The sequence below is a fragment of the Salmo trutta genome, chromosome 28, assembly GCF_901001165.1.
Source record: "Salmo trutta chromosome 28, fSalTru1.1, whole genome shotgun sequence".
NCBI lineage: Eukaryota > Metazoa > Chordata > Actinopteri > Salmoniformes > Salmonidae > Salmo > Salmo trutta.
In genome coordinates, this window is record NC_042984.1 from 12,608,346 (window position 1) to 12,635,629 (window position 27,284).

At 47.8% G+C, this 27,284-nt stretch overlaps 1 protein-coding gene across 3 annotated transcripts in view; it reads left to right on the forward strand.

Moving 5' to 3' along the window:
- LOC115165499 (serine/threonine-protein kinase receptor R3) overlaps nucleotides 1-27,284 on the forward strand; it is a 39,994-nt gene that overhangs the window by 5,078 nt on the left and 7,632 nt on the right. The window contains exons 2-9 of one of the 3 annotated variants that reach the window (XM_029718664.1): nucleotides 5,793-5,864; nucleotides 7,552-7,581; nucleotides 8,213-8,449; nucleotides 16,258-16,457; nucleotides 16,647-16,746; nucleotides 17,930-18,076; nucleotides 18,247-18,522; nucleotides 21,761-21,958. In XM_029718664.1, the coding sequence (XP_029574524.1) occupies nucleotides 5,795-5,864; nucleotides 7,552-7,581; nucleotides 8,213-8,449; nucleotides 16,258-16,457; nucleotides 16,647-16,746; nucleotides 17,930-18,076; nucleotides 18,247-18,522; nucleotides 21,761-21,958 (1,258 nt within the window). In that variant the 5' untranslated portion in view covers nucleotides 5,793-5,794. The remainder of the gene's footprint in view (nucleotides 1-5,792; nucleotides 5,865-7,551; nucleotides 7,582-8,212; nucleotides 8,450-16,257; nucleotides 16,458-16,646; nucleotides 16,747-17,929; nucleotides 18,077-18,246; nucleotides 18,523-21,760; nucleotides 21,959-27,284) is intronic. The other 2 variants (XM_029718666.1, XM_029718667.1) reach the window with 2 other exon arrangements.

Consider the following 27,284-nt stretch of genomic DNA (forward strand, 5'->3'; position numbering starts at 1 on the left):
CAAGAGAATACTCCAGATGTAACAGACTGACCCTAGCCCCCCGACACATAAACTACTGCAGCATAAATACTGGAGGCTGAGACAGGAGGGATCAGAAGACACTGTGGCCCCATCCGATGATACCCCCGGACAGGGCCAAACAGGCAGGATATAATCCAGATGGAACTTTCCTTCCCCCACCACCACAACATCTACACTGTGTCATCCAGATGGAACTTTCCTTCCCCCACCACCACAACATCTACACTGTGTAATCCAGATGGAACTTTCCTTCCCACCACAACAATAATTACACTGTGTAATCCAGATGGAACTTTCCTTCCCTCCACCACAACATCTACACTGTGTAATCCAGATGGAACTTTCCTTCCCACCACCACAACATCTACACTGTGTAATCCAGATGGAACTTTCCTGCCCCCACCACCACAACATCTACACTGTGTAATCCAGATGGAACTTTCCTTCCCACCACCACAACATTTACACTGTGTAATCCAGATGGAACTTTCCTTCCCACCACCACAACATCTACACTGTGTAATCCAGATGGAGCTTTCCTTCTCCAACCACCACAACATCTACACTATGTAATCCAGATGGACCTTTCCTGCCCCCACCACCACAACATCTACACTGTGTAATCCAGATGGACGTTTCCTTCCCCCACCACCACAACATCTACACTGTGTCATCCAGATGGAACTTTCCTTCCGACCACCACAACATTTACACTGTGTAATCCAGATGGAACTTTCCTTCCCACCACCACAACATTTACACTGTGTAATCCAGATGGAACTTTCCTTCCCCCACCACCACAACATCTACACTGTGTCATCCAGATGGAACTTTCCTTCCCACCACCACAACATTTACACTGTGTAATCCAGATGGACGTTTCCTTCCCCCACCACCACAACATCTACACTGTGTAATCCAGATGGACCTTTCCTTCCCCCACCACCACAACATCTACACTGTGTAATCCAGATGGACCTTTCCTTCCCCCACCACCACAACATTTACACTGTGTAATCCAGATGGAACTTTCCTTCCCCCACCACCACAACATTTACACTGTGTAATCCAGATGGAACTTTCCTTCCCCCACCACCACAACATCTACACTGTGTAATCCAGATGGAACTTTCCTTCCCACCACCACAACATCTACACTGTGTAATCCAGATGGACCTTTCCTTCCCCCACCACCACAACATCTACACTATGTAATCCAGATGGAACTTTCCTTCCCACCACCACAACATCTACACTGTGTCATCCAGATGGAACTTTCCTTCCTCCACCACCACAACATCTATGTAATCCAGATGGAACGTTCCTTCCCCCACCACCACAACATCTATGTAATCCAGATGGAACTTTCCTTCCCCAACCACCACAACATCTACACTGTGTAATCCAGATGGAACTTTCCTTCCCCAACCACCACAACATCTACACTGTGTAATCCAGATGGAACTTTCCTTCTCCAACCACCACAACATCTACACTGTGTAATCCAGATGGAACTTTCCTTCCCCCACCACCACAACATCTACACTATGTAATCCAGATGGAACTTTCCTTCCCCCACCACCACAACATCTACACTATGTAATCCAGTTGGAACTTTCCTTCCCCCACCACCACAACATCTATGTAATCCAGATGGAACTTTCCTTCCCCCACCACCACAACATCTATGTAATCCAGATGGAACTTTCCTTCCCCCACCACCACAACATCTATGTAATCCAGATGGAACTTTCCTTCCCCCACCACCACAACATCTATGTAATCCAGATGGAACTTTCCTTCCCCCACCACCACAACATCTATGTAATCCAGATGGAACTTTCCTTCCCCCACCACCACAACATCTACACTGTGTAATCCAGATGGAACTTTCCTTCCCCCACCACCACAACATCTATGTAATCCAGATGGAACTTTCCTTCCTCCACCACCACAACATCTATGTAATCCAGATGGAACTTTCCTTCCCCCACCACCACAACATCTATGTAATCCAGATGGATTGAGAGATGGGACTGAGATGCTTCCCTGTGTTTTCCCATAGGTCTGAGTAAAGACCGTGGTGTTGTGAACAGAGTGGAGACAAACAAGAGGAAACAGAGAGAGAGGAAGTGTGTGTGTGTGTGTGTGTGTTTGGTTTTACTATCCTTTACTATCCTAGTAAAATAAGGACAATTCAGACAAGTGGGGACATTTTGCCGGTCCCCACAAGGAAAAAGGCTATTTTAGGATAGTAAAACAAACTTGCGTGTGTGACTGGGCTGCCTCTGACCTGTCTGCGGTGGAGGAGGGAGATCTGAACTAGAGAAGGAATCAGAGACAGTAGGGGTAGTGCTCCTCCATAGAGAATAGGCCAATTCAATGGGTGGAGCTGTGTTTACACAATGTTTGTCTTCCTAAAGGCCCTCAGATTAAAACACAGCTGATATGTCGGTTGCTGCATGATACAGTAATGAATGGGGTGCATGCATATCCCAAAAACTTAACAGTTACTATTCAATTAAATGTAAGGTAGCCCTGAGGTTTCATCTGCTGGGCTTTTCTCAAGGGATGCGTCATACAGGAAATGCTAACAAACTCTCTGCTAGCCAGTGTGTAGTGATGCACCACGGATTGGCTTGGAGACGTATTGTGGTAGGGCTGTGGAACTCAGAACCCTTTGTGGCCTTGTACCTTAATGCCAAACCGGGACTCCTTGGTGTTCTAGAATTGACATTACTGGATTTGTATCATGTGAAGGTGCTTGAGTTGAGCTAGAGCCCCACAGATCAAATCAAATGATTTATTGGTCGCGTACACATATTTGCAGATGGTATCGCAGGTGCAGCGAAATGCTTGTGTTTCTAGTAATACCTAGCAATACAAAACAATACACACAAATCCCACAAATTTATTTTAAGAAATATCAGAACAAGCAATGTCAGAGTCCGGAATATTCAGACCCCTTGACTTTTTACACATGTTGATATGTTACAGCCTTATTCTAAAATTGATTAAATTGTATTCTTTCCTCATCAATCTACATACACACAATACCCCATAATGACAAAGCAAAAACAGGTTTTTAGACATTTTTACACATGCATTACAAATAAAAAAATGAAATATCACATTTACATAAATATTCAGACCCTTTACTTTGTTGAAGAGCCTTTGGCAGCGATTACAGCCTGGAGTCTTCTTGGATATGACACTACAAGCTTGGCACATCTGTATTTGGGGAGTTTCTCCAATTCTTCTCTGCAGATCCTCTCAAGCTCTGTCAGGTTGGATGGGGAGCGTCACTGCACAGCTATTTTCAGGTCTCTCCAGAGATGTTCGATCGGGTTCAAGTCCGGGCTCTGGCTGGGCCTCTCAATGACATTCAGAGACTTGCCCCGAAGCCACTCCTGCGTTGTCTTGGCTTTGTGCTTAGGGTCGTTGTCCTGTTGGAAGGTGAACCTTCACCCCAGTCTGAGGTCCTGAGTGCTCTGGAGCAGGTTTTCATCAAGGATCTCTCTGTACTTTGCTCCGTTCATCTTTGCCTCATTCCTGACTAGTCTCACAGTGCCTGTCGCTGAAAAACATTCCCACAGCATGATGCTGCCACCACCATGCTTCACTGTAGGGATGGTGCCAGGTTTCCTCCAGACGTGACAGGCCAAAGAAACCCATTCCCCAGCCTCTAGCCTCTCTAGCTTGCGTGACCCACAGAAGTGCCCCCCCCCCCCCACACACACACACACACACACACACAATGAGCTGACCTGAGTCTCCCTCTGTGACGGGCCAGCCAGGGTGTGGCCTCTCAATGGCAGCAAGCATTGCAACTGTGAGCCGGGCAGCCATGGAGCTGACTGGCCTGAGTCTGGGCCGGGGCAGCTACACACACACACATACCTAGACACACACACTCAAACAGACAGACACACACAGACACACACATAGACACACACACACAGACCCACAGACACACTCACACACAGACACATGGGCTGGACACACACAAAGCCCCCTCTCCTCTCCCATCACCTACTGTAATTACAGAGCAGGCAGACTGACTGGACCCTGGGCCTGGCGCTCGCTCTGTTATTGTTTTTCACAACTTCCTCTGCTGACAGACTGGGGTCTAACTGACTGGGGCTGTATGACTCCGACCACCAGCTGGGGCCCATGTTGTCATAGCGTTAGCTGGAAACCAAATTGGGGACTCCATTGGAAGGCTGTAGGTAAGTTGACTGTTTGCTGGGCTAGAGCTGCATGGATCTGGCTGCATCTGGTTCCATTTGGTGTTCTTTTTGGCAGACATGCCCACTCAGCTCAGCCACCACAGCCAGGCCTGGCTGTCACACTCAGACAGTGAGAGTGGGAGGACAGATTGATAGGAGCTAAGACAGAGAGGGAGAGAATAGAAATAGATATAGAGAGAGCGAGAGAGAGGGGAGATGAGAGGAAACCTGGAAGTTGACGTTAGTTATGAAGCTGCGTAGGAGCTTATGAAACTGCATGTGAGAGAGAACTGTGTTCCAACATTCTTTCTTTGAGTCTCTAAAAGCCTTAAGCAAAGCATAATCACTGCAGCTCTAATTGAGTTTCTAAAAGCCTTAAGCAAAGCATAATCACTGCAGCTCTAATTGAGTCTCTAAAAGCCTTAAGCAAAGCATAATCACTGCAGCTCTAATTGAGTCTCTAAAAGCCTTAAACAAAGCATAATCACTGCAGCTCTAATTGAGTCTCTAAAAGCCTTAAACAAAGCATAATCACTGCAGCTCTAATTGAGTCTCTAAAAGCCTTAAGCAAAGCATAATCACTGCAGCTCTAATTGAGTCTCTAAAAGCCTTAAGCAAAGCATAATCACTGCAGCTCTAATTGAGTCTCTAAAAGCCTTAAGCAAAGCATAATCACTGCAGCTCTAATTGAGTCTCTAAAAGCCTTAAACAAAGCATAATCACTGCAGCTCTAAATGAGTCTCTAAAAGCCTTAAACAAAGCATAATCACTGCAGCTCTAATTGAGTCTCTAAAAGCCTTAAACAAAGCATAATCACTGCAGCTCTAATTGAGTCTCTAAAAGCCTTAAACAAAGCATAATCACTGCAGCTCTAATTGAGTCTCTAAAAGCCTTAAACAAAGCATAATCACTGCAGCTCTAATTGAGTCTCTAAAAGCCTTAAACAAAGCATAATCACTGCAGCTCTAATTGAGTCTCTAAAAGCCTTAAACAAAGCATAATCACTGCAGCTCTAATTGAGTCTCTAAAAGCCTTAAACAAAGCATAATCACTGCAGCTCTAATTGAGTCTCTAAAAGCCTTAAACAAAGCATAATCACTGCAGCTCTAATTGAGTCTCTAAAAGCCTTAAACAAAGCATAATCACTGCAGCTCTAATTGAGTCTCTAAAAGCCTTAAACAAAGCATAATCACTGCAGCTCTAATTGAGTCTCTAAAAGCCTTAAACAAAGCATAATCACTGCAGCTCTAATTGAGTCTCTAAAAGCCTTAAACAAAGCATAATCACTGCAGCTCTAATTGAGTCTCTAAAAGCCTTAAACAAAGCATAATCACTGCAGCTCTAATTGAGTCTCTAAAAGCCTTAAGCAAAGCATAATCACTGCAGCTCTAATTGAGTCTCTAAAAGCCTTAAACAAAGCATAATCACTGCAGCTCTAATTGAGTCTCTAAAAGCCTTAAACAAAGCATAATCACTGCAGCTCTAATTGAGTCTCTAAAAGCCTTAAACAAAGCTCTAATTGTTGTCTTGTCTCTCTGACAGAGATGGGGGGTGCTGCCATGCTCACAGTGCTGCTAGCTGGGATGTGCCTGTGGACCTCCACCACTCATGCAGGTAATTCAACAAAGGTGATGTGTGTGTGTTTGTATCTTTAGGTGTGCTACCTTACATAATCACAAGTGTGTTTGTGTTTTTTTTAACCTTTGTGTATTTGTGTCTGTCCTTTTGTTTGTGTGTTTATGTGTATCTGAGTGTAAGTGAGTGTGTTGCTGCTGGGGAATCAGCTGGGTACAGATGTGTGTGTACTGTAGATGAGAAGTGCTCGTTGTCGTACGCTAGTGAAACAACAGAGAAAAGGAAGTGTGAGTGTTCCTGCTTTGTCCGTGTACGAGTGATGCTGCTGAGACCCCTGACCTGTTGTTCTCAGGGAGAGAGAAACCCCCCTCAGGGAGAGAGAGAAACCCCCCTCAGGGAGAGAGAGAGAAACCCCCCTCAGGGAGAGAGAAACCCCCCTCAGGGAGAGAGAAACCCCCCTCAGGGAGAGAGAGAAACCCCCCTCAGGGAGAGAGAGAAACCCCCTTCAGGGAGAGAGAAACCCCCCTCAGGGAGAGAGAGAAACCCCCCTCAGGGAGAGAGAGAAACCCCCCTCAGGGAGAGAGAGAAACCCCCCTCAGGGAGAGAGAAACCCCCCTCAGGGAGAGAGAAACCCCCCTCAGGGAGAGAGAGAAACCCCCCTCAGGGAGAGAGTAACCCCCCTCAGGGAGAGAGAGAACCCCCCTCAGGGAGAGAGAGAACCCCCCTCAGGAAAGAGAAACCCCCCTCAGGGAGAGAGAAACCCCCCTCAGGGAGAGAGAAACCCCCTCAGGGAGAGAGAGAAACCCCCCTCAGGGAGAGAGTAACCCCCCTCAGGGAGAGAGAAACCCCCCTCAGGGAGAGAGAAACCCCCCTCAGGAAAGAGAAACCCCCCTCAGGGAGAGAGAGAAACCCCCTCAGGGAGAGAGAGAAACCCCCCCAGGGAGAGAGAAACCCCCCTCAGGGAGAGAGAGAAACCCCCCCTCAGGGAGAGAGAGAAACCCCCCTCAGGGAGAGAGAGAAACCCCCCTTAGGGAGAGAGAAACCCCCCCTTAGGGAGAGAGAAACCCCCCTCAGGGAGAGAGAGAAACCCCCTTAGGGAGAGAGAAACCCCCCTCAGGGAGAGAGAGAAACCCCCCTCAGGGAGAGAGAGAAACCCCCCCAGGGAGAGAGAAACCCCCCTCAGGGAGAGAGAGAAACCCCCCTTAGGGAGAGAGAGAAACCCCCCCTCAGGGAGAGAGAGAAACCCCCCTTAGGGAGAGAGAGAAACCCCCCCTCAGGGAGAGAGAGAAACCCCCCTTAGGGAGAGAGAAACCCCTCTGGTCTCCACTGAGGTTTCTCTAGTGCTCCAGTCAGGCCCAGCCTCAGGCCCAGGCCCAGTCTCAGCCCCAGGCCCAGCTCCATCCTCAGGCCCAGCCTCAGGCCCAGCCCCAGCCTCAGGCCCAGGCCCAGCTCCATCCTCAGCCCCAGGCCCAGTCTCAGCCCCAGGCCCAGCTCCATCCTCAGGCCCAGCCCCAGGCCCAGTCTCAGCCCCAGGCCCAGCTCCATCCTCAGGCCCAGTCTCAGGCCCAGTCTCAGGCTCAGCCCCAGGTCCAGCTCCATCCTCAGGCCCAGCCTCAGGCCCAGCCTCAGGCCCAGCCTCAGGCCCAGTCTCAGGCCCAGCCTCAGGCCCAGTCTCAGGCCCACCAGACCTGGACTTTCTCTCACCACTGTCTTTTATGTTTTGCAGATCAGTCATCCGTGGGGTCATCATCAGAGGGTAAATTTGTTTCTGTGTAATATTGTGAACCACAGTTACTCTATAGAGCTGTGTTACTGTTTATTCTAAATCTGTCCTGTGCCTTTATGTTCACGTTTGTGTGTGTACGTGCGTGTGTGTGTGCGAGCGTGTGTGTGTACGTGCGTGTGTGTGTGTGCGAGCGTGTGTGTGTACGTGCGTGTGTGTGTGTGCGAGCGTGTGTGTGTGCGAGCGTGTGTGTGTACGTGCGTGTGTGTGTGTGTGTGCGAGCGTGTGTGTGTACGTGCGTGTGTGTGTGCGAGCGTGTGTGTGTGTACGAGCGTGTGTGTGTGTGCGAGCGTGTGTGTGTGTGCGAGCGTGTGTGTGTACGTGCGTGTGTGTGTGTGCGAGCGTGTGTGTGTACGAGCGTGTGTGTGTGTGTGTGTGCGTGTGTGTGTGCGAGCGTGTGTGTGTACGAGCGTGTGTGTGTGTGCGAGCGTGTGTGTGTGTACGTGCGTGTGTGTGTACGTGCGTGTGTGTGTGTGCGAGCGTGTGTGTGTACAAGCGTGTGTGTGTGTGTGCGAGCGTGTGTGTGTGCGAGCGTGTGTGTGTGCGAGCGTGTGTTTGTGCATACTTACACAGCACACAAACTGAATGGTTCCCACTCCTCCAGGCCCGGACGACAGCACCAACCTTCTGTGTACATGTGAGAACAACAAGGGGACGTGTAGGAACGGCACCTGTAGGGGAGACTACTGCTTCTACACCAAGGTGCACGGCAGAGAGGAGAGGGGCTGCTTCCAGAGGGACCACTATAAGGAGCAGTGTTACACCAACTTCCTGGGACTGTACGTCCTCTGCTGCTCCAACAACCTCTGTAATGTCAACAGCTCTGCTCCACCAGACCCAGGTCAGAACACTGGAGATACATGTTCTATAGTCTAGAACCCTCTCTCTGTAATGTCAACAGCTCTGCTCCACCAGACCCAGGTCAGAACACTGGAGATACATGTTCTTTAGTCTAGAACCCTCTCTCTGTAATGTCAAAGGCTCCGCTCCACCAGACCCAGGTCAGAACACTGGAGATACATGTTCTATAGTCTAGAACCTTCTCTCTGTAATGTCAACAGCTCCGCTCCACCAGACCCAGGTCAGAACACTGGAGATACATGTTCTTTAGTCTAGAACCCTCTCTCTGTAATGTCAACAGCTCCGCTCCACCAGACCCAGGTCAGAACACTGGAGATACATGTTCTTTAGTCTAGAACCCTCTCTCTGTAATGTCAAAGGCTCCGCTCCACCAGACCCAGGTCAGAACACTGGAGATACATGTTCTTTAGTCTAGAACCCTCTCTCTGTAATGTCAAAGGCTCCGCTCCACCAGACCCAGGTCAGAACACTGGAGATACATGTTCTATAGTCTAGAACCTTCTCTCTGTAATGTCAACAGCTCCGCTCCACCAGACCCAGGTCAGAACACTGGCGATACATGTTCTATAGTCTAGAACCTTCTCTCTGTAATGTCAAAGGCTCCGCTCCACCAGACCCAGGTCAGAACACTGGCGATACATGTTCTATAGTCTAGAACCTTCTCTCTGTAATGTCAAAGGCTCCGCTCCACCAGACCCAGGTCAGAACACTGGAGATACATGTTCTATAGTCTAGAACCTTCTCTCTGTAATGTCAAAGGCTCCGCTCCACCAGACCCAGGTCAGAACACTGGAGATACATGTTCTATAGTCTAGAACCTTCTCTCTGTAATGTCAAAGGCTCCGCTCCACCAGACCCAGGTCAGAACACTGGAGATACATGTTCTTTAGTCTAGAACCCTCTCTCTGTAATGTCAAAGGCTCCGCTCCACCAGACCCAGGTCAGAACACTGGAGATACATGTTCTATAGTCTAGAACCTTCTCTCTGTAATGTCAACAGCTCCGCTCCACCAGACCCAGGTCAGAACACTGGAGATACATGTTCTTTAGTCTAGAACCCTCTCTCTGTAATGTCAAAGGCTCCGCTCCACCAGACCCAGGTCAGAACACTGCATCTAGTCTAGAAGCCTCTCAAACAGTGTAGAACCCCTTCTGTCTGGTCTCATATGAGGTCCATACTTCCCCTCTAGCATCAGAAACTGATTCAGAACCGAGACACTCTCTCTTCAGTCAGTGACTTGAATCAATCAATTAACTACCAGGTAGAAAATGAGACCAGCAGTCAAACTTGATGCTCATATTTCAGTAGTTCTATTATGGAACAACTCCTCTGGGAGTCTAGCTAACAGAGCAGTGTCATACAGAACTCTCTGGGAGTCTAGCTAACAGAGCAGTGTCATACAGAACTCTCTGGGATTCTAGCTAACAGAGCAGTGTCATACAGAACTCTCAGGGAGTCTGACTAACAGAGTAGTGTCATACAGAACTCTCTGGGATTCTAGCTAACAGAGCAGTGTCATACAGAACTCTCTGGGAGTCTAGCTAACAGAGCAGTGTCATACAGAACTCTCTGGGAGTCTGACTAACAGAGCAGTGTCATACAGAACTCTCTGGGATTCTAGCTAACAGAGCAGTGTCATACAGAACTCTCTGGGAGTCTAGCTAACAGAGCAGTGTCATACAGAACTCTCTGGGATTCTAGCTAACAGAGCAGTGTCATACAGAACTCTCTGGGAGTCTAGCTAACAGAGCAGTGTCATACAGAACTCTCTGGGAGTCTGACTAACAGAGCAGTGTCATACAGAACTCTCTGGGAGTCTAGCTAACAGAGTAGTGTCATACAGAACTCTCAGGGAGTCTGACTAACAGAGCAGTGTCATACAGAACTCTCTGGGAGTCTAGCTAACAGAGTAGTGTCATACAGAACTCTCTGGGATTCTAGCTAACAGAGTAGTGTCATACAGAACTCTCTGGGAGTCTAGCTAACAGAGTAGTGTCATACAGAACTCTCTGGGAGTCTAGCTAACAGAGTAGTGTCATACAGAACTCTCTGGGATTCTAGCTAACAGAGCAGTGTCATACAGAACTCTCTGGGAGTCTGACTAACAGAGCAGTGTCATACAGAACTCTCTGGGAGTCTAGCTAACAGAGCAGTGTCATACAGAACTCTCTGGGAGTCTAGCTAACAGAGCAGTGTCATACAGAACTCTCTGGGAGTCTGACTAACAGAGCAGTGTCATACAGAACTCTCTGGGAGTCTAGCTAACAGAGCAGTGTCATACAGAACTCTCTGGGAGTCTAGCTAACAGAGTAGTGTCATACAGAACTCTCTGGGATTCTAGCTAACAGAGTAGTGTCATACAGAACTCTCTGGGAGTCTAGCTAACAGAGTAGTGTCATACAGAACTCTCTGGGAGTCTAGCTAACAGAGTAGTGTCATACAGAACTCTCTGGGATTCTAGCTAACAGAGCAGTGTCATACAGAACTCTCTGGGAGTCTGACTAACAGAGCAGTGTCATACAGAACTCTCTGGGAGTCTAGCTAACAGAGCAGTGTCATACAGAACTCTCTGGGAGTCTAGCTAACAGAGCAGTGTCATACAGAACTCTCTGGGAGTCTGACTAACAGAGCAGTGTCATATAGAACTCTCTGGGAGTCTAGCTAACAGAGCAGTGTCATACAGAACTCTCTGGGAGTCTGACTAACAGAGCAGTGTCATACAGAACTCTCTGGGAGTCTAGCTAACAGAGCAGTGTCATACAGAACTCTCTGGGAGTCTAGCTAACAGGGCAGTGTCATACAGAACTCTCTGGGAGTCTAGCTAACAGAGCAGTGTCATACAGAACTCTCTGGGAGTCTAGCTAACAGAGTAGTGTCATACAGAACTCTCTGGGAGTCTAGCTAACAGAGCAGTGTCATACAGAACTCTCTGGGAGTCTAGCTAACAGAGTAGTGTCATACAGAACTCTCTGGGAGTCTGACTAACAGAGTAGTGTCATACAGAACTCTCTGGGAGTCTGACTAACAGAGTAGTGTCATACAGAACTCTCTGGGAGTCTAGCTAACAGAGCAGTGTCATACAGAACTCTCTGGGAGTCTGACTAACAGAGCAGTGTCATACAGAACTCTCTGGGAGTCTGACTAACAGAGCAGTGTCATACAGAACTCTCTGGGAGTCTGACTAACAGAGCAGTGTCATACAGAACTCTCTGGGAGTCTGACTAACAGAGCAGTGTCATACAGAACTCTCTGGGAGTCTAGCTAACAGAGTAGTGTCATACAGAACTCTCTGGGAGTCTGACTAACAGAGTAGTGTCATACAGAACTCTCTGGGAGTCTAGCTAACAGAGCAGTGTCATACAGAACTCTCTGGGAGTCTGACTAACAGAGCAGTGTCATACAGAACTCTCTGGGAGTCTAGCTAACAGAGCAGTGTCATACAGAACTCTCTGGGAGTCTAGCTAACAGAGCAGTGTCATACAGAACTCTCTGGGAGTCTAGCTAACAGAGCAGTGTCATACAGAACTCTCTGGGAGTCTAGCTAACAGAGTAGTGCCATACAGAACTCTCTGGGAGTCTGACTAACAGAGCAGTGTCATACAGAACTCTCTGGGAGTCTGACTAACAGAGCAGTGTCATACAGAACTCTCTGGGAGTCTAGCTAACAGAGCAGTGCCATACAGAACTCTCTGGGAGTCTAGCTAACAGGGCAGTGTCATACAGAACTCTCAGGTAGTCTGACTAACAGAGCAGTGTCATACAGAACTCTCAGGTAGTCTGACTAACAGAGCAGTGTCATACAGAACTCTCTGGTAGTCTGACTAACAGGGTAGTGTCATACAGAACTCTCTGGGAGTCTAGCTAACAGAGCAGTGTCATACAGAACTCTCTGGGAGTCTAGCTAACAGAGCAGTGTCATACAGAACTCCCTGGGAGTCTAGCTAACAGAGCAGTGTCATACAGAACTCTCTGGGAGTCTAGCTAACAGAGCAGTGTCATACAGAACTCTCTGGGAGTCTAGCTAACAGAGCAGTGTCATACAGAACTCTCTGGGAGTCTAGCTAACAGAGCAGTGTCATACATAACTCTCTGGGAGTCCAGCTAACAGAGTAGTGTCATACAGAACTCTCTGGGAGTCTAGCTAACAGAGCAGTGTCATACAGAACTCTCTGGGAGTCTAGCTAACAGGGCAGTGTCATACAGAACTCTCTGGGAGTCTAGCTAACAGAGCAGTGTCATACAGAACTCTCTGGGAGTCTAGCTAACAGAGCAGTGTCATACAGAACTCTCTGGGAGTCTGACTAACAGAGCAGTGTCATACAGAACTCTCTGGGAGTCTAGCTAACAGAGCAGTGTCATACAGAACTCTCTGGGAGTCTAGCTAACAGAGCAGTGTCATACAGAACTCTCTGGGAGTCTAGCTAACAGAGCAGTGTCATACAGAACTCTCTGGGATTCTAGCTAACAGAGCAGTGTCATACAGAACTCTCAGGGAGTCTAGCTAACAGAGTAGTGTCATACATAACTCTCTGGGAGTCTAGCTAACAGAGCAGTGTCATACAGAACTCTCTGGGAGTCTAGCTAACAGAGCAGTGTCATACAGAACTCTCTGGGAGTCTAGCTAACAGAGCAGTGTCATACAGAACTCTCTGGGAGTCTAGCTAACAGAGTAGTGTCATACAGAACTCTCTGGGAGTCTAGCTAACAGAGCAGTGTCATACAGAACTCTCTGGGAGTCTAGCTAACAGAGCAGTGTCATACAGAACTCTCTGGGAGTCTAGCTAACAGAGTAGTGCCATACAGAACTCTCTGGGAGTCTGACTAACAGAGCACTGTCATACAGAACTCTCTGGGAGTCTGACTAACAGAGTAGTGCCATACAGAACTCTCTGGGAGTCTGACTAACAGAGCAGTGTCATACAGAACTCTCTGGGAGTCTGACTAACAGAGTAGTGCCATACAGAACTCTCTGGGAGTCTAGCTAACAGAGCAGTGTCATACAGAACTCTCTGGGAGTCTAGCTAACAGAGCAGTGTCATACAGAACTCTCTGGGAGTCTAGCTAACAGAGCAGTGTCATACATAACTCTCTGGGAGTCCAGCTAACAGAGTAGTGTCATACAGAACTCTCTGGGAGTCTAGCTAACAGAGCAGTGTCATACAGAACTCTCTGGGAGTCTAGCTAACAGGGCAGTGTCATACAGAACTCTCTGGGAGTCTAGCTAACAGAGCAGTGTCATACAGAACTCTCTGGGAGTCTAGCTAACAGAGCAGTGTCATACAGAACTCTCTGGGAGTCTGACTAACAGAGCAGTGTCATACAGAACTCTCTGGGAGTCTAGCTAACAGAGCAGTGTCATACAGAACTCTCTGGGAGTCTAGCTAACAGAGCAGTGTCATACAGAACTCTCTGGGAGTCTAGCTAACAGAGCAGTGTCATACAGAACTCTCTGGGATTCTAGCTAACAGAGCAGTGTCATACAGAACTCTCTGGGAGTCTAGCTAACAGAGCAGTGTCATACAGAACTCTCTGGGAGTCTAGCTAACAGAGCAGTGTCATACAGAACTCTCTGGGAGTCTAGCTAACAGAGCAGTGTCATACAGAACTCTCTGGGAGTCTAGCTAACAGAGTAGTGTCATACAGAACTCTCTGGGAGTCTAGCTAACAGAGCAGTGTCATACAGAACTCTCTGGGAGTCTAGCTAACAGAGCAGTGTCATACAGAACTCTCTGGGAGTCTAGCTAACAGAGTAGTGCCATACAGAACTCTCTGGGAGTCTGACTAACAGAGCACTGTCATACAGAACTCTCTGGGAGTCTGACTAACAGAGTAGTGCCATACAGAACTCTCTGGGAGTCTGACTAACAGAGCAGTGTCATACAGAACTCTCTGGGAGTCTGACTAACAGAGCAGTGTCATACAGAACTCTCTGGGAGTCTAGCTAACAGAGCAGTGTCATACAGAACTCTCTGGGAGTCTAGCTAACAGAGCAGTGTCATACAGAACTCTCTGGGAGTCTAGCTAACAGACCAGTGTCATACAGAACTCTCTGGTAGTCTGACTAACAGAGCAGTGTCATACAGAACTCTCAGGTAGTCTGACTAACAGGGCAGTGTCATACAGAACTCTCTGGGAGTCTAGCTAACAGGGCAGTGTCATACAGAACTCTCTGGGAGTCTAGCTAACAGAGCAGTGTCATACAGAACTCTCTGGGAGTCTAGCTTACAGAGCAGTGTCATACAGAACTCTCTGGGAGTCTGACTAACAGAGCAGTGTCATACAGAACTCTCTGGGAGTCTAGCTAACAGAGCAGTGCCATACAGAACTCTCTGGGAGTCTAGCTAACAGGGCAGTGTCATACAGAACTCTCAGGTAGTCTGACTAACAGAGCAGTGTCATACAGAACTCTCAGGTAGTCTGACTAACAGAGCAGTGTCATACAGAACTCTCTGGTAGTCTGACTAACAGGGTAGTGTCATACAGAACTCTCTGGGAGTCTAGCTAACAGAGCAGTGTCATACAGAACTCTCTGGGAGTCTAGCTAACAGAGCAGTGTCATACAGAACTCCCTGGGAGTCTAGCTAACAGAGCAGTGTCATACAGAACTCTCTGGGAGTCTAGCTAACAGAGCAGTGTCATACAGAACTCTCTGGGAGTCTAGCTAACAGAGCAGTGTCATACAGAACTCTCTGGGAGTCTAGCTAACAGAGCAGTGTCATACATAACTCTCTGGGAGTCCAGCTAACAGAGTAGTGTCATACAGAACTCTCTGGGAGTCTAGCTAACAGAGCAGTGTCATACAGAACTCTCTGGGAGTCTAGCTAACAGGGCAGTGTCATACAGAACTCTCTGGGAGTCTAGCTAACAGAGCAGTGTCATACAGAACTCTCTGGGAGTCTAGCTAACAGAGCAGTGTCATACAGAACTCTCTGGGAGTCTGACTAACAGAGCAGTGTCATACAGAACTCTCTGGGAGTCTAGCTAACAGAGCAGTGTCATACAGAACTCTCTGGGAGTCTAGCTAACAGAGCAGTGTCATACAGAACTCTCTGGGAGTCTAGCTAACAGAGCAGTGTCATACAGAACTCTCTGGGATTCTAGCTAACAGAGCAGTGTCATACAGAACTCTCAGGGAGTCTAGCTAACAGAGTAGTGTCATACATAACTCTCTGGGAGTCTAGCTAACAGAGCAGTGTCATACAGAACTCTCTGGGAGTCTAGCTAACAGAGCAGTGTCATACAGAACTCTCTGGGAGTCTAGCTAACAGAGCAGTGTCATACAGAACTCTCTGGGAGTCTAGCTAACAGAGTAGTGTCATACAGAACTCTCTGGGAGTCTAGCTAACAGAGCAGTGTCATACAGAACTCTCTGGGAGTCTGACTAACAGAGCAGTGTCATACAGAACTCTCAGGGAGTCTAGCTAACAGAGCAGTATCATACAGAACTCTCAGGGAGTCTAGCTAACAGAGTAGTGTCATACAGAACTCTCAGGGAGTCTAGCTAACAGAGCAGTATCATACAGAACTCTCAGGGAGTCTAGCTAACAGAGTAGTGTCATACAGAACTCTCAGGGAGTCTAGCTAACAGAGCAGTGTCATACAGAACTCTCAGGGAGTCTGACTAACAGAGTAGTGTCATACAGAACTCTCAGGGAGTCTAGCTAACAGAGCAGTATCATACAGAACTCTGATTCCCCATGGTGGCTGTTGGTGGGTTTTATATCAAAATCATGTTGTGTTTCTGCTATTCCGTCTTTCCTGTATGACTCTGTGTGTTTACTGTTTAGCAGTTGAGCCTACGAGGGAGGGCAACGGTGTGATTCTGCTGGTGGCTGTCCCCCTGCTGCTGCTGCTCATCCTGTCTGTGGGTGTGTGTGGCCTGGTGTTGTGGCTCCGCTCCAGATCACAGCACCACAGGCTTGGCTACAGCAAGGACCATGACGTCACCATGCTCAAGGTCCCCAGTGGGGCAGATCCCACCTATGGGGTAAGAATGGAATTGAATGGAATTGTATTGATACACAAGAGGACATTTAGATGTCACAGAATCACTACCAAGATCACTGCCCCTTTAACAATAATATTGGTACTTATTGTATATTATGAAATTGCTACATGACAACTAGTGGCAGGTGACTGTGATCCTTGATGTGTGTGACTCTCTCTGTGTCTGCAGGATGTGTTTGATGAGTTCTGTACCTCAGGCAGTGGGACTGGACTGCCATACCTGGTACAGAGGACCATGGCTCGACAGATCTCTCTGGTCGAGTGCATCGGTAAAATACTCTTCTTCATTCTCACTCCCTCATTTATGTCTCTCAGTGCCTTACTCAAACTCACTCGTTCATGTACCAAAATGTTATGGAGTTCATGTACCAACATGTTATGGAGTTCATGTACCAATATGTTATGGAGTTCATGTACCAATATGTTATGGAGTTTATGTAACAATATGTTATGGAGTTTATGTACCAATATGTTATGGAGTTCATGTACCAATATGTTATGGAGTTTATTTACCAATATGTTATGGAATGTATGTACCAATATGTTATGGAGTTCATGTACCAATATGTTATGGAGTTTATGTACCAAAATGTTATGGAGTTTATGTACCAAAATGTTATGGAGTTTATGTACCAAAATGTTATGGAGTTCATGTACCAACATGTTATGGAGTTTAAGTACCAAAATGTTATGGAGTTTATGTACCAACATGTTATGGAGTTTATGTACCAACATGTTATGGAGTTTATGTACCAATATGTTATGGAGTTTATGTACCAATATGTTATGGAGTTTATGTATCAATATGTTATGGAGTTCATGTACCAATATGTTATGGAGTTTAAGTACCAATATGTTATGGAGTTTAAGTACCAATATGTGATGGAGTTTATGTACCAATATGTTATGGAGTTCATGTACCAATATGTTATGGAGTTCATGTACCAATATGTTATGGAGTTCATGTACCAATATGTTATGGAGTTCATGTACCAATATGTTATGGAGTTCATTTACCAATATGTTATGGAGTTCATGTACCAATATGTTATGGAGTTCATGTACCAATATGTTATGGAGTTCATGTACCAATATGTTATGGAGTTCATGTACCAATATGTAATGGAGTTTATGTACCAATATGTTATGGAGTTCATGTACCAATATGTTATGGAGTTTATTTACCAATATGTTATGGAGTTTATGTATCAATATGTTATGGAGTTTATGTACCAAAATGTTATGGAGTTTATGTACCAAAATGTTATGGAGTTTATGTACCAAAATGTTATGGAGTTTATGTACCAAAATGTTATGGAGTTTATGTACCAACATGTTATGGAGTTTATGGACCCTTTGGGTTCATTTCCAGTCTTACTAGTGTGATGACATCCTTACACCAACCCACTCCATCTCTGCTGTGTGCCTGTTCCTCTGTCCCTCTCTACCCAGGTAAGGGCAGGTATGGAGAGGTGTGGAGAGGCACCTGGATGGGAGAGAGTGTTGCAGTGAAGATCTTCTCCTCCAGGGATGAGCAGTCTTGGTTCAGGGAGACAGAGATTTACAACACTGTACAGCTCAGACATGACAACATCCTGGGTGAGTCAGCATAATCCTGTTAGTTCACTTTTAAAATAATTCCTCAATTTCTACCAATTCCCCTGGAATCAAAATAGTGTTTGTTTTCTTTCAATGACTTCTGGTACACTTGGTTTAGCTTGCCTGGCCTGGTCTGACGATCACAATACCTTCTGTCTTCTCTCCCCCAGGCTTCATAGCATCTGACATGACGTCTCAGAACTCCACTACTCAGCTGTGGCTGATCACCCACTTCCACCAGCTGGGTAGTCTCTACGACTTCCTCCAGTACAGCAGCGTGGACCCAGAGGGCTGCCTAAGGATGTGCCTGTCTGTAGCCTGTGGTCTGGTCCACCTTCACACAGAGATACTCAGCTGCCAGGGCAAACCCGCCATCGCCCACCGAGACCTGAAGAGCCGAAACATCCTGGTCAAGATGAACGGACAGTGCTGCATCGCTGACCTGGGTGAGAGGAGGATGAGGTGGGAGAAAAGGAGAGAGGGATAGAGAGGAGAGGGCTGAAAGAGAGAGGGCTGAAAGAGAGAGGGCAGAAGGAGAGGGCTGAAGGAGAGGGCTGAAGGAGAGGGCTGAAGGAGAGAGGCTAGAGGAGAGAGGCTAGAGGAGAGAGGGCTGGAGGAGAGGGCTGAAGGAGAGAGGGCTAGAGGAGAGAGGCTAGAGGAGAGAGGCTAGAGGAGAGAGGGCTAGAGGAGAGAGGGCTAGAGGAGAGAGGCTAGAGGAGAGAGGCTAGAGGAGAGAGGGCTAGAGGAGAGAGGGCTAGAGGAGAGAGGGCTAGAGGAGAGAGGGCTAGAGGAGAGAGGCTAGAGGAGAGAGGGCTAGAGGAGAGAGGCTAGAGGAGAGAGGCTAGAGGAGAGAGGGCTAGAGGAGAGAGGCTAGAGGAGAGAGGCTAGAGGAGAGAGGGCTAGAGGAGAGAGGCTAGAGGAGAGAGGGCTAGAGGAGAGAGGCTAGAGGAGAGAGGCTAGAGGAGAGAGGGCTAGAGGAGAGAGGCTAGAGGAGAGAGGCTAGAGGAGAGAGGGCTAGAGGAGAGAGGCTAGAGGAGAGAGGCTAGAGGAGAGAGGGCTAGAGGAGAGAGGCTAGAGGAGAGAGGCTAGAGGAGAGAGGCTAGAGGAGAGAGGCTAGAGGAGAGAGGCTAGAGGAGAGAGGGCTGAAGGAGAGAGGCTAGAGGAGAGAGGGCTAGAGGAGAGAGGCTAGAGGAGAGAGGGCTGAAGGAGAGAGGCTAGAGGAGAGAGGGCTAGAGGAGAGAGGCTAGAGGAGAGAGGCTAGAGGAGAGAGGCTAGAGGAGAGAGGCTAGAGGAGAGAGGCTAGAGGAGAGAGGCTAGAGGAGAGAGGCTAGAGGAGAGAGGCTAGAGGAGAGAGGCTAGAGGAGAGAGGCTAGAGGAGAGAGGCTAGAGGAGAGAGGGCTGAAGGAGAGAGGGCTAGAGGAGAGAGGCTAGAGGAGAGAGGCTAGAGGAGAGAGGGCTAGAGGAGAGAGGGCTAGAGGAGAGAGGCTAGAGGAGAGAGGGCTAGAGGAGAGAGGGCTAGAGGAGAGAGGCTAGAGGAGAGAGGGCTAGAGGAGAGAGGGCTAGAGGAGAGAGGCTAGAGGAGAGAGGCTAGAGGAGAGAGGCTAGAGGAGAGAGGCTAGAGGAGAGAGGGCTAGAGGAGAGAGGCTAGAGGAGAGAGGGCTAGAGGAGAGAGGGCTAGAGGAGAGAGGCTAGAGGAGAGAGGCTAGAGGAGAGAGGCTAGAGGAGAGAGGGCTAGAGGAGAGAGGGCTAGAGGAGAGAGGCTAGAGGAGAGAGGGCTAGAGGAGAGAGGCTAGAGGAGAGAGGCTAGAGGAAAGAGGGCTAGAGGAGAGAGGCTAGAGGAGAGAGGGCTAGAGGAGAGAGGCTAGAGGAGAGAGGCTAGAGTAAGGAGGCTAGAGGAGAGAGGGCTGAAGGAGAGAGGCTAGAGAAGAGAGGCTAGAGGAGAGAGGGCTAGAGGAGAGAGGCTAGAGGAGAGAGGCTAGAGGAGAGAGGCTAGAGGAGAGAGGGCTAGAGGAGAGAGGCTAGAGGAGAGAGGCTAGAGGAGAGAGGGCTAGAGGAGAGAGGCTAGAGGAGAGAGGCTAGAGGAGAGAGGGCTGAAGGAGAGAGGGCTAGAGGAGAGAGGCTAGAGGAGAGAGGCTAGAGGAGAGAGGGCTAGAGGAGAGAGGCTAGAGGAGAGAGGGCTAGAGGAGAGAGGCTAGAGGAGAGAGCCTAGAGGAGAGAGGGCTAGAGGAGAAAGGCTAGAGGAGAGAGGCTAGAGGAGAGAGGGCTGAAGGAGAGAGGCTAGAGGAGAGAGGGCTAGAGGAGAGAGGGCTAGAGGAGAGAGGCTAGAGGAGAGAGGGCTGAAGGAGAGAGGGCTAGAGGAGAGAGGCTAGAGGAGAGAGGCTAGAGGAGAGAGGCTAGAGGAGAGAGGGCTAGAGGAGAGAGGCTAGAGGAGAGAGGCTAGAGGAGAGAGGCTAGAGGAGAGAGGGCTAGAGGAGAGAGGCTAGAGGAGAGAGGCTAGAGGAGAGAGGCTAGAGGAGAGAGGGCTGAAGGAGAGAGTCTAGAGGAGAGAGGCTAGAGGAGAGAGGGCTGAAGGAGAGAGGCTAGAGGAGAGAGGCTAGAGGAGAGAGGGCTGAAGGAGAGAGGCTAGAGGAGAGAGGGCTAGAGGAGAGAGGCAAGAGGAGAGAGGGCTGAAGGAGAGAGGGCTAGAGGAGAGAGGCTAGAGGAGAGAGGGCTAGAGGAGAGAGGCTAGAGGAGAGAGGCTAGAGGAGAGAGGCTAGAGGAGAGAGGCTAGAGGAGAGAGGGCTAGAGGAGAGAGGCTAGAGGAGAGAGGCTAGAGGAGAGAGGCTAGAGGAGAGAGGGCTGAAGGAGAGAGGCTAGAGGAGAGAGGCTAGAGGAGAGAGGGCTGAAGGAGAGAGGGCTGAAGGAGAGAGGCTAGAGGAGAGAGGCTAGAGGAGAGAGGCTAGAGGAGAGAGGGCTGGAGGAGAGAGGCTAGAGGAGAGAGGCTAGAGGAGAGAGGCTAGAGGAGAGAGGGCTGAAGGAGAGAGGCTAGAGGAGAGAGGCTAGAGGAGAGAGGCTAGAGGAGAGAGGCTAGAGGAGAGAGGGCTGGAGGAGAGAGGGCTGAAGGAGAGAGGGCTAGATGAGAGAGGCTGGAGGAGAGAGGCTAGAGGAGAGAGGCTAGAGGAGAGAGGCTAGAGGAGAGAGGCTAGAGGAGAGAGGGCTAGAGGAGAGAGGGCTGAAGGAGAGAGGCTAGAGGAGAGAGGGCTAGAGGAGAGAGGCTAGAGGAGAGAGGCTAGAGGAGAGAGGGCTAGAGGAGAGAGGGCTAGAGGAGAGAGGGCTGAAGGAGAGAGGCTAGAGGAGAGAGGCTAGAGGAGAGAGGGCTAGAGGAGAGAGGGCTAGAGGAGAGAGGGCTAGAGGAGAGAGGCTAGAGGAGAGAGGGCTGAAGGAGAGAGGCTAGAGGAGAGAGGCTAGAGGAGAGAGGCTAGAGGAGAGAGGGCTGAAGGAGAGAGGGCTGAAGGAGAGAGGGCTGAAGGAGAGAGGCTAGAGGAGAGAGGCTAGAGGAGAGAGGGCTAGAGGAGAGAGGCTAGAGGAGAGAGACTGGAGGAGAGAGGCTAGAGGAGAGAGGCTAGAGGAGAACTAAAATCTGTTATTATTGCGCAAATTCATAATGTTTTCTCCCCAGTGAACATGACCCTGTTCTGTCTCCAGGTCTGGCTGTGATGCATTCCCAGACCAGTGACTATCTGGATGTGGGGAACAACCCCAGAGTGGGAACCAAACGTTACATGGCCCCGGAGGTCCTGGACGAGAGCATCCGCATGGACATCTTTGAGTCGTACAAGCAGACAGACATCTGGGCCCTGGGCCTAGTCCTCTGGGAGATTTCCAGAAGAACCATAGTAAATGGTAACACACACACACACACACACACATGCAACTATGAGGTCAACAAAAATGCTCTGTCGCCTTTAATTGGAACATGAACTATGGTCCAGTTGGTAAGAGTGTAGTGCTGGTAACGTTAAGGTCATGTGTTCAATTCCCGCAGGGATCACATAAACGTGTACTGTACTCTCTGTATAAAAGCTTCTGTCTGAATGCATATGAAGCCATTCTAACCAAAGGGACCTGGGGTGTGTTTCTCATGATTGAAAAATTGAATACACTTACCCACATACTGGACCACAACATCCAGTCAAGCATACAGGGGGCAAAAAAGTATTTAGTCAGCCACCAATTGTGCAAGTTCTCCCACTTAAAAAGATGAGAGAGGCCTGTAATTTTCATCATAGGTACACTTCAACTATGACAGACAAAATGAGAAGAAAAATATCCAGAAAATCACATTGTAGGATTTTTTATGAATTTATTTGCAAATGATGGTGGAAAATAAGTATTTGGTCAATAACAAAAGTTTCTCAATACTTTGTTATATACCCTTTGTTGGCAATGACACAGGTCAAACGTTTTCTGTAAGTCTTCACAAGGTTTTCACACACTGTTGCTGGTATTTTGGCCCATTCCTCCATGCAGATCTCCTCTAGAGCAGTGATGTTTTGGGGCTGTCGCTGGGCAACACGGACTTTCAACTCCCTCCAAGGATTTTCTATGGGGTTGAGATCTGGAGTCTTACGAAGCCACTCCTTCGTTGCCCGGGCGGTGTGTTTGGGATCATTGTCATGCTGAAAGACCCAGCCACGTTTCATCTTCAATGCCCTTGCTGATGGAAGGAGGTTTTCACTCAAAATCTCACGATACATGGCCCCATTCATTCTTTCCTTTACATGGATCAGTCGTCCTGGTCCCTTTGCAGAAAAACAGCCCCAAAGCATGATGTTTCCACCCCCATGCTTCACAGTAGGTATGGTGTTCTTTGGATGCAACTCAGCATTCTTTGTCCTCCAAACACGACGAGTTGAGTTTTTACCAAAAAGTTATATTTTGGTTTCATCTGACCATATGACATTCTCCCAATCCTCTTCTGGATTATCCAAATGCTCTCTAGCAAACTTCAGACGGGCCTGGACATGTACTGGCTTAAGCAGGGGGACACGTCTGGCACTGCAGGATTTGAGTCCCTGGCGGCGTAGTGTGTTACTGATGGTAGGCTTTGTTACTTTGGTCCCAGCTCTCTGCAGGTCATTCACTAGGTCCCCCCGTGTGCTTCTGGGATTTTTGCTCACCGTTCTTGTGATCATTTTGACCCCACGGGGTGAGATCTTGCGTGGAGCCCCAGATCGAGGGAGATTATCAGTGGTCTTGTATGTCTTCCATTTCCTAATAATTGCTCCCACAGTTGATTTCTTCAAACCAAGCTGCTTACCTATTGCAGATTCAGTCTTCCCAGCCTGGTGCAGGTCTACAATTGTGTTTCTGGTGTCCTTAGACAGCTCTTTGGTCTTGGCCATAGTGGAGTTTGGAGTGTGACTTTTTGAGGTTGTGGACAGGTGTCTTTTATACTGATAACAAGTTCAAACAGGTGCCATTAATACAGGTAACGAGTGGAGGACAGAGGAGCCTCTTAAAGAAGAAGTTACAGGTCTGTGAGAGACAGAAATCTTGCTTGTTTGTAGGTGACCAAATACTTATTTTCCACCATAATTTGCAAATAAATTCATTAAAAATCCTACAATGTGATTTTCTGGATATTTTTCTTCTCATTTTGTCTGTCATAGTTGAAGTGTACCTAGGATGAAAATTACAGACCTCTCTCATCTTTTTAAGTGGGAGGACTTGCACAATAGGGAATAGGTCAGTACTACAGTGGGGCAAAAAAGTATTTAGTCAGCCACCAAGGCTGACTAAATACTTTTTTGCCCCACCCTAGTACTGAGAGTAGAATTTCAATTGTCTAAATACTAGTGCACCAGGACTATTGGACCTCTAGAACATGTAGGCTCCGTCCCAAATGGAACCCTATTCCCTATGTAGTGCACTGCTTTTGACCCCTTTGGGTCTTGGCCAAAAGTAGTGCACTATATAGGGAAGAGGATGCCATTTGGGATGCAGTTGAGCAGTGTAGGAAGTTCTATCTGGCCGCCTGTGTCTGTCTCTATCCTCTCCCATGATTAACCCTCTAGTAATTATAAACACTCTTATCTGGTGTCAGCACCCTTCCACCTCACATAGTCCAGATGCTCTCGCTCGCTCTCTCTGTCTCTCTGTCTCTCTCTCTCTCTCTCTCTCTCTCTCTCTGTCTCTCTCTCTCTCTCTCTCTCTCTGTCTCTCTCTCTCTCTCTCTCTCTGTCTCTCTCTCTCTCTCTCTCTGTCTCTCTCTCTCTCTCTCTCTGTCTCTCTCTGTCTCTGTCTCTCTTTCTCTCTCTCTGTCTCTCTCTGTCTCTGTCTCTCTCTCTCTCTCTGTCTCTGTCTCTCTTTCTCTCTCTCTCTCTCTCTCTCTGTCTCTCTCTCTCTCTCTCTCTGTCTCTCTCTCTCTCTCTGTCTCTCTCTGTCTCTGTCTCTCTCTCTCTCTCTCTCTCTGTCTCTCTCTCTCTGTCTCTCTCTCTCTGTCTCTCTCTCTCTCTCTCTGTCTTTCTCTCTCTCTCTGTCTCTCTCTCTCTGTCTCTCTCTCTCTCTGTCTCTCTCTCTGTCTGTCTCTCTCTCTCCCTCTGTCTCTCTCTCTCTCTGTCTCTCTCTCTCTCTCTGTCTCTCTCTCTCTCTGTCTCTCTCTCTCTGTCTCTCTCTCTCAATTCAATTCAATTCAATTCGCTTTATTGGCATGACGTAACAATGTACATATTGCCAAAGCTTACTTTGGATATTTACAATATAAAAAATAAATAAAAATGAGAATCAAAAATTGTCAACGGGACAACAGTAACAACAATAACCAACGGTCAATATAACCATACATTCAACAATAACAATAATCATACAGTTGAGGACATGTGCAGGTTTATTGGTCTGTCAGACACTGTCCCTCAACTTATGGCAGGCAGCAATGTAGTGCGCTGCCAACCCACAGCTCTCTGCGTCCTCCCCCAACAGGACGGGTAGCCTATCCTCATCAGAGAGGTCTTTAAAACCTTGAATAAGGATTTCAAATTTGGGGAAATGACACTCTCTAATTGTTTTATATTTTTGACATTTTGTCAGGAAATGCAGCTCCGTCTCAGGTTCTGCTGTTGTGCAGTGGTTGCACAGCCTTTCCTCTACAGGGAGCCAGGTTTTCCTGTGTCTACCCTTCTCAATGGCAAGGCTGTGCTCACTGAGCCTGTACTTTGTCAAGGTTTTTCTAAGGTTTTGATCAGTAACCATGGTCAAATATTTAGCCATAGTGTACTGTCGATTTAGGGCCAGATAGCACTGCATTTTGCTTTGTGTTTGTGCTTGTGTTTCCCAATAAGCAATGTAGTTTTGTTTTGACTGTGTTGTAATTTGGTTTATTCTGATTGATTGGATGTTCTGGTCCTGAGGCTTCAGTGTGTTAGTAGAACAGGTTTGTGAACTCAGCCCCAGGACCAGCTGGATGAGGGGACTCTTTTCTTTGCTCAGCTCTTGGCATTGCAGGGCTTGGTAATGATATGAGAGGGGGTCACTGTATTTTAGATGTTTCCAAAACTTAATTGCTCTTTTTTGAGTTTTTATTATTAGTGGATATTGGCCTAATTCTGCCCTGCATGCATTGTTTGTAGTTTTCCTCTGGACACGTAGGAGAATCTTACAGAACTCTGCATGTAGGGTTTCAATGGGGTGTTTGTCCCATTTGATGAAATCTTGTTTTGCAAGTGGACCCCACACCTCGCTGCCATAAAGTGCAATTGGTTCAATGACATATTCAATTAGTTTTAGCCAAATTTTAATAGGTATTTCAATTTGAATTTGCTTTTTAATGGCGTAGAATGCCCTGCGTGCTTTCTCTCTCAGTTCATTCACTGCCTCATTAAGGTGTCCAGTTGAGCTTATTTTTAAACCTAAGTAATTGTAGTGTGTACAGTACTCTATATATTTTGTACCAATTGAGAACTTTGGTCTAATTCCCTGAGATCTGGATCTTCTCTGGAAAATCATTATTTTAGTCTTTTTGGGGTTTACTGCCAGGGCCCAGGTCTGGCAGTACTGCTCTAGCAGGTCCAGGCTCTGCTGTAGGCCAGGTGCTGTGGGTGACAGCAGGCATAGGTCATCTGCGAAGAGTAGGCATTTAACTTCTGAATTGTGGAGACTAACACCAGGGGCTGAGGATTTTTCTAGAATAGTGGCCAATTCGTTAATGTAAATATTGAAGAGTGCAGGGCTCAGATTGCAACCCTGACGAAGGCCCCGCCCCTGGTTAAAGAATTCTGTCCTTTTCTTACCAATTTTAATGCTGCACGTATTGCCAGTATACATTGATTTAATTATGTCATATGTTTTACCCCCTACACCACTTTCAATAACTTTGTAGAACAGTCCTGTATGCCAAATAGAATCAAATGCTTTTTGGAAGTCGATAAAGCAAGTGTATATTTTGGTATTATTTTGGTGGACATGTTTATCTATCAGGGTGTGTAAGGTGTAAATATGATCAGTTGTGCGATGTTTTGGTATAAATCCAATTTGGCTTTTACTCAAGACATTGTGCTTATTAAGGAAGTTTAGAACTCTTACATTGATGATACTACAGAAAACCTTCCCCAGGTTACTGTTCACACAAATGCCTCTGTAATTGTTAGGGTCAAATTTGTCTCCATTCTTAAAGATTGGGGTTATGAGTCGGACTTCAGGTGTGCAGGTTAGAACACAGGTTTATTCCTAAACTGGGCTATTGTTGTGGCCACAACCCACGCCGCTAAATACCGAACGTACACAATTACACCATGTCGGGTTAAGGGTCACCCCCATAAGAAGAGATCAAGGCCCGAACAGAAAGAGAGAAAGAGATGAGACAGTAATCCCTATTTATGCATTTCCAAATCCCGCGGGATTACCCATCATACCCCCCACCCCTTCCCTCTGTCCTGACACATTCAACCCCTGCTAGTAGCCATGAGAACCATAACACACCCACGAACACAGAACACAATACCGGGTCGTTACATAGCCCCCCCCTTTCTAAACCCTAGCCCCTAGGGTTACACAACAAAATCCTTAAAACGACCCGGAGGTCGCATCAGTCTCTTGGGCCTCCCCGTGGCTCTCACCGGTGAACCCCCAGAACACTCATCTGCCCCCATGTCATTTCCAGCGCCCTCTGAAGAAGCAGCCCCCATCCCAGGCTCAGGTTGCGCTAGAGTCTCCTCGTTAGACTGTTCCCGTG